The sequence below is a fragment of the Pseudochaenichthys georgianus genome, chromosome 4 (assembly GCF_902827115.2).
Source record: "Pseudochaenichthys georgianus chromosome 4, fPseGeo1.2, whole genome shotgun sequence".
Lineage (NCBI taxonomy): Eukaryota > Metazoa > Chordata > Actinopteri > Perciformes > Channichthyidae > Pseudochaenichthys > Pseudochaenichthys georgianus.
In genome coordinates, this window is record NC_047506.1 from 18,826,939 (window position 1) to 18,839,020 (window position 12,082).

At 39.8% G+C, this 12,082-nt stretch overlaps 1 protein-coding gene across 2 annotated transcripts in view; it reads left to right on the top strand.

The window, feature by feature from the left end:
* Window positions 1–12,072, top strand: part of abca7 (ATP-binding cassette, sub-family A (ABC1), member 7) — a 30,026-nt gene extending 17,954 nt beyond the window's left edge. For both annotated transcript variants that reach the window (XM_034080559.2, XM_071202905.1), the window contains 19 exons: window positions 187–281; window positions 364–396; window positions 524–629; window positions 708–782; window positions 879–1,048; window positions 1,550–1,727; window positions 2,115–2,230; window positions 2,516–2,660; window positions 2,940–3,063; window positions 3,396–3,525; window positions 4,689–4,815; window positions 4,911–4,973; window positions 5,198–5,304; window positions 5,664–5,805; window positions 6,193–6,327; window positions 6,629–6,732; window positions 6,919–7,011; window positions 7,507–7,756; window positions 8,470–12,072. In XM_034080559.2, coding sequence (XP_033936450.1) covers window positions 187–281; window positions 364–396; window positions 524–629; window positions 708–782; window positions 879–1,048; window positions 1,550–1,727; window positions 2,115–2,230; window positions 2,516–2,660; window positions 2,940–3,063; window positions 3,396–3,525; window positions 4,689–4,815; window positions 4,911–4,973; window positions 5,198–5,304; window positions 5,664–5,805; window positions 6,193–6,327; window positions 6,629–6,732; window positions 6,919–7,011; window positions 7,507–7,756; window positions 8,470–8,949 — 2,673 coding nt within the window. In that variant the 3' untranslated portion in view covers window positions 8,950–12,072. The remainder of the gene's footprint in view (window positions 1–186; window positions 282–363; window positions 397–523; window positions 630–707; window positions 783–878; window positions 1,049–1,549; window positions 1,728–2,114; window positions 2,231–2,515; window positions 2,661–2,939; window positions 3,064–3,395; window positions 3,526–4,688; window positions 4,816–4,910; window positions 4,974–5,197; window positions 5,305–5,663; window positions 5,806–6,192; window positions 6,328–6,628; window positions 6,733–6,918; window positions 7,012–7,506; window positions 7,757–8,469) is intronic.
* The last annotated feature ends 10 nt before the right edge of the window (window positions 12,073–12,082 follow it).

Below are 12,082 nucleotides of genomic sequence, written 5' to 3' on the forward strand. Positions count from 1 at the left end.
CACCAATGCACATGTTCAAATTAAATGACCTTGATTTCCGGTCATTTCAAATGGAGCCAAAAGCACATACCGGGACAACATGTTATATTACAGTTAATAGGGAAATTAAAATACTGTCTATGGAAATGAATCTTAATGTGTGTCTGTATTTGGCTCCTGAGATCTTTTTGATTTGTTTTCTTTTAGAAAAAGAGGCTGACTGGAGACACCCTCCAAAATCTGACAAGTTATAACATCTCTGATTACCTGGTTAAAACCTACTCTCAGATCCTCAAGAAAAGGTACTTAATACACATTTTAAAAATGTATTACAGTTAAAAATATTCTTTACAAATTAACGTTTTACTTCTGTGTCATTTGCAGCATAAAAACCAAGAAGTGGGTAAATGAATTCAGGTAAGCTCCTGATTTTAAAGCATCATTTTGGAAGCAAAATATCTGCAGTAACACTATGCACTTGATGAAATGTAAATCTTCAATAAGACTGCCAAGAAACAAACTGTTATTCTGCTCTGTGTTGCAGATACGGGGGTTTCTCCCTGGGGGGCAGCTCCAGTCAGACCTTATCTCAGGTGCATCATGTCCAAGACTCCGTCACGGCCATCAGGACTCAATATCGAGTTCCGCAGGTATAAGTAAGCTTCAGGGATGTTTCACTGATCCTGCTGTTGTCCTGAATACATCTGACGTTCTTTAATTCCTCACAGAACAGTTCACTGGATCATTTGCTAAACAGACTGCCAGATTTTCTAGGAGGACTGCACAGTCAAAACAATGTCAAGGTAAATGTGATTCTGTGTGTCTCTTTTTACTTTATGTTCAGCCTGTATTTACAGGAAGAATCTAACCTAAAACACTTTGACCTTTCCTGTAATCAGGTGTGGTACAATAACAAGGGATGGCATTCAATGGTTTCATTTGTCAACGTGATGAACAACGGCCTGCTGAGAGCGAGTCTGGACCCCGGGCCAGAGAGGAGGAAATACGGCATCACTGCCTACAACCACCCGCTCAACCTCACCAAAGAACAACTCACAGAAATGGCTATGTGAGTTCAAAGCTGTGAAGTTTTGGGATGGATTTGGTTTACTGTGCTCGTTATATTACCTCCATTTGTATGAAGAAATAAATTCATCTTGGTCAGGGCCTTAAGGACAGATGGATTAGTGTCTGAAGGAAGATCTTGACAGTAAAAGGCTGCAACAAAAATGCAAACTTTAAACCAAAATGAGTGGAAACCAATAGCTGTGTGGAAGGTAAAATATTTTCACAACATGCATACAGTATTACTGTACGACAAAATGATGCTTCAGTAATTGGTGCGCAGTAAGGGGAAGCTTACATTAAAAACAAATATTTTGAGTCAGAAACCAATCAACACATTTACCAAAAACCTCCTGAACAATTGATCTCCTAATTGAATATCTGAAGTTAAACGGGATGTGTATAAGTGAGTTGTATAATTGATGGTTACACTGTTTATATATTGTGTATGTTAACGAGCGTTGCTCTGTACCTGACTTGTGTTTCTCCCTGCCTCCTCTGTCAGGATGACCACATCAGTGGACGTTCTAGTTTCCATCTGCGTGATCTTTGCCATGTCCTTTGTGCCGGCCAGCTTTGTCCTTTTCCTGATTGAAGAGCGAGTCAGCAAAGCCAAACACCTTCAGTTTGTCAGCGGAGTCAAACCGATCCTCTACTGGCTGGCCAACTTCAGCTGGGACATGGTCAGTACTGAAGAAGAGGAAACATTTTACTAACCCAATCAGCCAGTTTTCCAGTGCTTAGATTTCACAAAAATATAAAAAAATCTCAAATTAAATCTAATATATACATCTAAATCTCAACCTTTACCAAGAGCTGCAGAAGGTTCAAGCTAATTATGTTTTTAACATCGCTCAAATGTAGCTCCAACTTAATGAAACATCCTGTTTCCCCACCAATGCAGCTTTTTGCATTTTCTTCAGTTAAGAGGATGCATTTTGGGGTTTTTACATCTTGACCTGGTGTACAAATGTACTTTTCTTCAATAATCTGCATTCGAATATTCTCAATAGAAAATTCCCTGGAATTCACATTTTTCAATGTTCAATTGTTTTGTTGTCCACTTTCAGTTGAACTACACCGTCCCGGCCACCATGGTGGTGCTGATCTTCATCTGCTTCCAGCAGCAGTCGTACGTCTCTGAGACCAACCTGCCGGCTCTCATCCTGCTGCTCCTGCTCTACGGGTACGACTCACTGCTATCCTCACTGCTGCTCTTCTAATACCATGCATAATCAAGTGTGTCACAATAATATGATCTAATTGTCTCTTTCACCAAAGATCATTCTTACCACCATCTGTTTGCTCCAAACACAACTATCAAAGCAAACGCATTTCTCGCAATGATCATAAATTGTCTCATTAGACACAATCATTTATTTTATAGATGTAACCCACCTATTGTCCTGGTTTAATTAGTGTGTAACAAAAGTGAAGAATCTGCATTGATCAACCTAATTATCTGTTGTAGGTGGTCCATCACCCCTCTGATGTACCCAGCATCCTTTCTGTTCTCCGTGCCCAGCACAGCCTACGTGGTCCTGACCTCCATCAACCTCTTCATCGGAATCAACGGCAGCATTGCCACCTTCGTCCTGGAGCTGTTTGTTGACGAGGTACTAACAGAGACAAATATTTATTTATTAAAGAATTACTTTCTTTCTTTCTTTCAGTACAAATATTCATAAGTCTGAGGTTTTTAATCATTAAGAAGGCAATAAGGTAAAAACGCACATGGTACTGCTGCAAAGCCCCCCTCCTCTCACTTACTGCTGCCTGATGTCTTGTCTCTCATCTCATTTGAACATGGCAAATGCAGAGTTCTGGTTGACCAATAAAACAACATGGGGTGCTTTATTGAATTGTATTTCATTTTGTTCGTCTTTTCTTTCTAGCATCTGAACGAGGTGAACAGGATCCTGAAGAAGGTGTTTCTTATCTTCCCTCATTTCTGCCTGGGACGAGGACTCATTGACATGGCCAAAAACCAAGCCATGTCCGACGCCTTCCAGAGACTGGGTACGTGAATATCCTTCTCAAATAATTGTCTAAAACTCTGCACAGTATTTAAAAGCTGAATATTATTTCTCTGAGGAATCATAAAGGTCTGAGATTTTGCTGCTTGATTGCTGTGGTGATTGTGTACTGCACTTTGAATATATCAGATATAGCAACTTGTTTCTGTGTTATAGGACCCCTTTCTGAATTAGTTACCATTTGTTACAATGCTCTTTGGAGTTATTTCATGGATACTTGAACACTTGAACTGCCTATTAGACTGCAGCAAACACAAATCATGTAAGACATTTCAATATATGTGTTTGTGATTGTGTGTGGTTTTGCTCCTCCAGGCACAAAGCAGACTCTGGACCCTCTTCAGTGGGACTTTGTAGGGAAGAACCTGTTTGCCATGGCAGTTGAGGGTCTTATCTTCTTCATCTTCACCATACTGCTGCAGTATAAGTTCTTCATTAATTTCAGGTACGTTTTTTAACAACTACAGTTGCAAGAAAAAGTATGAGAACCCTTTGGAATTACCTGGATTTCTGCATAAGTTGGTCATAAAATGTGTTCTGATCTTCATCTAAGTCACAACAATAGACAAACACAGTCTGCTTAAACTAATACCACACAAACAATTATATGTTTTCATGTTTTTATTGAACACACCATGTAAACATTCACAGTGCAGGGTGTGAACCCCTAGGCTAAAGACTTCTTCAAGAGCTAATTGGAGTCAGGAGTCAGCCAACCTGGAGTCCAATCAATGAGACGAGATTGGAGGTGTTGGTTAAAGCTGCCCTGCCCTATAAAAAATACACACCAGTTTTGAATTTGCTATTCTTAAGAAGCATTGCCAGATGTGAACCATGCCTCGCACAAAAGAGCTCTCAGAAGACCTACGATTAAGAATTGTTGACTTGCATAAAGCTGGAAAGGGTTACAAAAGTATCTCTAAAAGCCTTGATGTTCATCAGTCCACGGTAAGACACATTGTCTATAAATGGAGAGAGTTCAGCACTGTTGCTGCTCTCCCTAGGAGTGGCCGTCCTGTAAAGATGACTGCAAGAGCACAGCGCAGAATGCTCAATGAGGTGAAGAAGAATCCTAGAGTGTCAGCTAGAGACTTAAAGAAATCTCTGGCACATGCTAACATCTCTGTTGACGAATCTACGATACGTAAAACACTGAACAAGAATGGAGTTCATGGGAGGACACCACGGAGGAAGCCACTGCTGTCCAGAAAAAACATTGCTGCACGTTTGAAGTTTGCAAAAGAGCACCTGGATGTTCCACAGCACTACTGGCAAAATATTCTGTGGACAGATTAAACCAAAGTTGAGTTGTTTGGGAGGAACAAACAACGCTATGTGTGGAGAATCCAAAGGGTTCACATACTTTTTCTTGCAACTGTATTGGAATATTATTAATACAATTCAGACAGAAGTTGAGGTTGGAATCAAGCTACAGCATCTGTACCAAAGTGATAGAAGAAACAAGAAACACATTTCTAAAAGTAGATTTAAAAAAAAAAAATGTTCAGCAAACAAATGAGTGCTGTCTCTGTGGAACATGAGGAAGACAATGTTACACTGCGCCATAGTGAGAAATGTTACAGTTTGATCTTGTATGTCTCCGTTCAGGCCGTGGTGGTCCGAGCCTGAGGTGCCTCCTCTTGGTCCGGAGGACGAAGACGTGGCCAGGGAGAGAGAGAGGGTGATAAGTGGCAAAGCCCAGTCAGACATCCTAACCATGGTAGACCTGAGCAAGGTAAACATCTGCATTCAGCCCACATTGATTTGTTTCCTGCTGCAGCGTTATGAATTTCTGCTTGATCATAAAACAAAAAACCTTTTGGTTTGCAGGTTTATAAAGCAGGCAAGATGCCGGCAGTCGATCGTCTCTGCCTCGGGATTCCTCGTGGAGAGGTGAGAGGAGAAAGAAGCCTCTGTATATTCCAGCAATGTTTGCTAAATTACTAATACAACAAATCTTCAAAAGGATTTAGTCCCAGTTGCTGAATTTGTTTCTCCTTGTGTTTATGTCAGAATCTGAATCCTCTGTATTAGTGCATATACATATAGAAGATAAGAAAATAGTATTAAAATGAGATGAAAATAATAAATTACTATAAAATATTTGTGTCCTCCAGTGTTTTGGCCTGCTGGGGGTGAACGGCGCAGGAAAGACCTCCACCTTTCGCATGCTGACCGGAGACACAAGCATCACCTACGGAGAGGCTTTCCTGAATCAACACAGGTACAAACACTCCGCTATTCAAAAGCTTTGTTCTACTAAGTGAGTTACATCAAATGAAATGTAAACTTTAGATTATAATCTTTCCTTACTATAAGAGGAAATTCATAATAAGAGAAAGGAAAAATTTACTTGGAATCTTTTCTCTCTTGACATGTCAATAACAACTTCTAAACCATGATTCTATTTCATTAAGGGGCATTATTTGTCTCATATTTAGAATTATTCCTGAATGTTATGTGTCTAAGAGATATTGTAAAAGAGATATCTAAATGCTGCTTCTGTGATCAAATAAAGAATACATTAAATTAAAAAAAGATGATTATAAGTATTGTTCTAGCTGTTGTCTCTGTGGTTCTCAGTGTGACAACAGAGATGGAGCGAGTGCACCAGCTGATGGGTTACTGTCCGCAGTTTGACGCCATCAGCGACCTGCTGACGGGTCGGGAACATCTGGAGCTGTACGCCCGCCTGCGGGGAGTTTCAGAGGAGTCTGTCGCCAAGGTAACATGTAGGAATAACTCACACCAAAAAACAAGACATTTGAGTTTTGTGATTTCTGAATTTGTCTGACGCAGTTAAATAATTAACATGACAGGTATTGATATTGATATTGATATACTTTATTAATCCCCGTGGGGAAATTGTTTCTCTGCATTTGACCCATCCTAGTGTTAGGAGCAGTGTGCTGCCATTTTGAACGGCTCCCGGGAGCAGTGTAGGGAACGGTGCCTTGCTCAGGGACACCTCGGTAGCACTTGGTCTTGCTGGGACTTGAACTTCCAGTTGCCAAGCCAAGTCCCTATCGACTTTGCCACCACCGCCCAAATATATTAGGCTGCACTGTGATAGACTCTTCTATAGTAATGTACCAGTTCTGCTGTCCTGCAGGTGGCGCAGTGGGGCGTGACGAAGCTGGGACTGGCCCAGTACTCTGAGCGGGAGGCGGGAGGATACAGCGGAGGCAACAAGAGAAAGCTCTCTACCGCCATCTCCCTCATCGGAGCTCCGCCTGTTATATTCCTGGTGAGATACATTCACCAAACAGCTGGAGAGCAAAGCCAATCTCTCCTCCAATTATAAAAGTGAATACCACTAGATCTCTATGATTTTACATTTGAATAAATAGCATTTTCTAAATAAAATTTAAAACTTCACAGCTGTCACCTCAAGATAAAATAGATATACTGCTATTATACTTTTGTTACCTTGATTATGTGGTGAATCACTAACTTAATGATTGGTGCTACTCACTTATGAGTAGCAAGCTTATATTTATAATTCTTTCTTATTATGATTGTTCCCTTGATGTTTCATTTCTTATTAGGATGAGCCCACCACTGGCATGGACCCAAAAGCCAAAAGGTTTCTGTGGAACTGCATCGTCAGCGTCACCAAAGAGGGGAGGGCTGTAGTCCTCACCTCACACAGGTAGGAGCAGGTGTACACTAAATATTTTGTATACTAAAATACATGGCAGGCACAACTTCCTGTTCATTTAATAGAGCACTGAAACATCTAAATGAATATTCTACTGCCTCATCACATCTCTTCTAAGAATGTCCTCATAGTGTATGTATAAAAAGTGTTTGAGGTGTTTTTATCTTGTACGGTCAGTATGGAGGAATGTGAGGCTCTCTGCACCAGAATGGCCATCATGGTGAACGGCAGATTCCAGTGTCTTGGATCTGTACAACACTTGAAGAACAGGTAAGCTTACTTATTTCTGTGTAACCTCCATAACACAAGTTAAACAATGAATGAATGTTGGAGATTTGGGTTGTTATGTCTCACATCTCCACTGCGCCTAACTAAACCCCTCGCCTGTATCAGTTTTCAAACGCAAAGTGTGCTCCCTGATGTTCCCATGGAGATGAAACAATCTCTTTACAAGCTAGCAAAATGTATATAGGTTTTTAAAATATTGCACCTTTCATAGACACAAGTCAAAAAGTTCTTAACTGTCAGGAACTAAAAAGTAAATAAGAATCACATACAGAATCAAACGATAAACCAGATCAAATATACAAGGGGAAAACATGCATAGGACATAACTTAAAACTAAATATACAGTATATCTGCAATATAGATCTACTGTAAATACCATTCTGAGTTTAACTTTTTCTATATTGTGTGTGTTTTTATAATTAAATTCCATTAAACTGTATTCATTAATTGTTTTCATTAAATGTCGGTATCTCCCAGGTTTGGTGATGGCTACACCATTGTTCTCCGTCTGATGGACAATATATCGGAGCCGGCCTCGTGCCCCATCAGCAGCTTCATGCAGAGCTCTTTCCCCAGCATCGAGCTGAAGGAGCGCCACCAGAGCGTGCTGCAGTTCCAGCTGCCCTCACACGCCTGCTGCCTGGCTCGGGTCTTCGAGGTTCTGGCCAACAACCACGAGGAGCTGGGCATCATCGACTTCTCGGTTTCACAGACCACTCTGGACCAGGTGAGAGCAACTCAAAATCATGCATCGTGTGATGTAATGGTGCTGAACCGTGATTTTCTGTGGATAGAACTAAACCAATCTTTACATCTTAAATATCCTTAATGGAGCCAGTGAGTCACTTGCTCAATGGATGCTATTTCCCATGAGGCTTTGCTCTCTGGCTGGTTTTACAGTAAGGCAGCATCAATTAGATGATGAACAAACTATTGTTAAATTGACAATCACATGTCGACAATAAAGAGTATTGATAATCGTACTATATAAATCTAATTCGTATCTGCATTACCTATATTATCACGCACTCTCATTATTTGACATGAGTATGTGAAATATTACAATGGTACAACATGTAGATTGTCTTCTTATTTCAAGTTACAGTGTACTTAATGAGGGGTTGCCAAGTTGTATCAAATGTAAAAAAAGAAGGTGTTCATTAAATCTTCCAGCCACATTTATTGATATTTGGTGCAGCAGTTCTGTTCCAATATGTGAAAATGATTATTATAATAGTTTATTGTATTTTTGCAATTTTTCAGGAAGAAATCTAGTTTCAACTCTTGAGAAGTTTGTAGGTTTTGCTTTAAAAGTGGTCAGTTAAGAGATGTTAAGAACAAAAATGTGAGGGCTAACTGACCATCATTACTGTCAGAGCAAACCAGGCTAATTTTAAATCAATCAAACAATGTGACATTAAACCTGATTCATTTTTATAGGTGTTTGTCAACTTTGCCAAAGAGCAGACGGATGACGACGTCCTCACTGATGTTATCATCAGCAACAGTACAGTACAGACCAAACTGACCACTTTGGTTAACAGGGTTAACCCTCCCACCATCCTTCCACTGCCGCCCATCACTCCCCCTCAGCCGAGCAAGAGCCCGCAGCAGCCCGCAAAATCATCTGGCAGAAAACCCAAGGAGGGGAAATCAAAAAAGCCCAAATCTGGCATAGTGAAATCTAAAGAGGGCAAAGCTAATGGGGAGAAGAGCAGCAGCATGGCAATGACACAAATACCTCAGAAAGAGGAGAAGGCTCAGAGGACTAGCCGGAGGGCCAGCGGTGGATCAGACAGCAGTTCTAGTGGAGCTCAGGGAGAAAGTAGTCAATCCAGTAAACGCAAAGCAGAGAGCTCCAGTCAAGATCCATCTGCACTGTTCATGGTCGACGGCAACACACAGGACAGCGTACTGTGAATTGGACTGCTGCAACACAACAAGAAGTTTCGAACACTTGCTGTACGTTCATCCGAATGTTTTTCAGCGCAACAGGGTACAGGGATAGAAGTGGAAGAGATGGACTATGAAAGTTACTGTAGGGGTAAATGTATCTCCTCTGAAAAAAGAAAGGTGAGTACCTCATAAAATGGCTTTGGTGCCTTGTTCACCTTGTTAACATATCTGTAGCTTTTATACCCTTTTTTGGGTTCATAAATCTTACACTGTCTTCTCTTTCTGCATCAATGTCATCAATCCAAAGTTGTAGATAATATTATGCAAGGCTCAATGTAAAAACAAGGGGTGGCGTTCCTCAGGGCTCAATCATTAGACCTCCCACAATCTCATCTTTACTTTGCAAAAAGCACTTTAAAAAAAGAGAATGCTGCAAATGCTCAAACAATGACTGAAGATCATGTGTTACATTAAATGATTAAGATGATTTTATGTATTAAAGCATTTAAGGGGTTGTTTCACAACAATATACAGTATATCTGTATAGAATTGTTACTGCGGGTTCATTGTGAAATACCTCTTAAATATTAAATGATGAACTTGACAAGTTTTTTTAATTAAACATTTATTTTGTCTTTTATCTGTCAAAATATTCAGATTTATTTTTATTTTTTGTGTGGGTAACAGTCACTGTTGAAACCCGAGGGTATTGTTTATCACTAATTAGGGCATATTTGGCTTTTGTATTTTAACAGTATTAGTCACATTTGAAAGCAAACTCACAAACTTCCTGCACAGATCTTAAAGGTAGAGTAGGTCATTCACTTCAGAAAAACTTTGTTATATTCCATGGAATGCTCTTAACATCCCGATAGCAATGAATACATGAAATGCTTTGACAATAAATATATATTCAAAAATGTCATCTGTAGAAGCCGTAGTAGCCTACTGTAAAAAGCACGACCAATCATCTGGGGCCTCATTTATAACGCCGTGCGTAGGATTCACGTGGGAAGGTTGCTTACGTAGTAGAAATCCAAAAAATAGGTACAGAAATGTTCTGACATTTTCCGATTCACCAAACATTGCGTACCGGCGAGGAAAGTGCGTACAGCACTTCCTACGCCGGTTTCCCTTTATAAATCACAATCGACTCGAAATGTGGTGCAGCTTTTGCGGGCTTCACGTAACGCCCATATTTGCCTATAAATAGTCAAAGAAACGCCCATTCATTCATTCATTCTGACTGACTTTATGAAGAAGATCGCAGGAAATGACGACAGAACAGTTAAAAAAAAAGACATCTCACACCGTGTCAGATTTTGGTTATGTTGGGGAGGTCGAGATAAATCATATTGTTTGGTGGATGCTGTTTGAACCAGAGTAGAAGCATGGAGGTCGGATCGTCACCAAAATAAATAAATAAGTGGTCCGAAAAAGGTTCATGACAAAAAAAATACTCATATCCTTCCTCAGGCAGTGTGTTTGTACAGGAGACACCCCCTTGATGAGAAACTGTAAGAAATGATCGGGGAATCCCTCCGGAGTGTAGTCATGACGACTGGATCTGAATTATGTTTACGTATTTGGTGGTTTGTGCCCCAGCTGTCGATCAGCTGTGCGCAGCGTCTCCACGGCAGCAACTCTATATCCACCAGTTAGAGGAAATACAACTAATGTGTTGTGTTATATTAGCTGTACAATTGACCACATATGGTGTTCTTAGTTTCCATACCTCCTGTGTTTTACGAGCGACTTATCAAGTCTTAGCAAACGGCATACAACATGATTAAACATGGTAGTATATAAAACCATGCTCGTACAACCTATAGCATCATTTATGAGAAAACATTTCATAACATTAACACAACATATTCGAGGTGGTTTTAAATAACATATCCGTATTTATTTATTTCTCCAAGTTATGTTTTTGTGTGCACTGAGGAGTCTCAAACAGGCGTTTGTTTAATCATTTTAAGACTGGCTTTAATCAATGAATTCTTCATATGATAAATGAGAGGTAACATTTTGTTTATGGTATTATTTCCACATATTTCTCTCATTCTTCCTTCTGCCAACGGTATCGCAGTTTCTCGTCTCTCCCGTTGTTGTGCTTAGTGCGTACGTATGGGTTACAGTTTGCGTGGAGGACCGCACGTTTTCCCGTCAAGTTAGTATTTTATAAATCGCAAACATTGCGTACAAACTGGCGTACGCCATTTTTTGAGCGTATATCCCTTTATAAATGAGGCCCCTGAGCCGGCCCGGCTAAAATAACTGGATGGCCTAGTACCTGCCTGTCAGCCTTCCATCTCGTGCACAAACTTATCTCGTGCCCTCATTGGTCATGTGTGCGTTCGTGTGTGTTGGAGGAGGGGCTCTGTAAGGAAGTCTGAAGGAAGGGGCAGATTTGTTTTGGCTGCATACTTTCAAATTCTAGCGCACTCGAGCAGGTTTCTCCATTCTTACCTACCCTACCTTTAATAGATCTGCAAATCTCAATTAATTATGACATAACAATTAAATGTAACAAAGTGTTGTTAAAATAATGCCAAACTGCAACAATCTAAATTAAATCATATTTCAAATCAAATAGATCTGAGATCTATAATACAAATAATTAAAAATATAGGGTTCAGTCTGACCAGCAAACACCAAACACAACAGATTTACCTTCAGTCAAAGCTGTTTTTGTTTTGTTTGTTTTTTTAAGATTCTTTCCATAAACTGTATTTCCTCTTTTTTCTATCTTTCTATCATTCTGTCACAGCAGCTGACTGAATGTCCAAAGCAGGTTCTTACTGCACTGTTACATATTCAAAAGATTGTTACAAAAGTGACTATAGGCATGAAACAAATATATAACTGTTACAAGATCAAATGTTTGAAAAGGTTAATGTATTGAGAAGGCTGAAATTATGCAGGAACATAAAGATGGATTAAAAAGGATGTCATTTCTGAATGAACGTCTGTACAACTGAATGTAATGTTAATGTATTATGTATTTTGAAACGTTCTACTTGAACCTTAATGTATCTGTGCGTCTACTATAAGAGTATAGGAAATGAGAAACGGGTATATGTCTGTTGTGAATGTTTTGTCCTGGAGGAAAATAAAACAATATGGTTTCCTGTATACTTTTTAAAACATGCTGTGC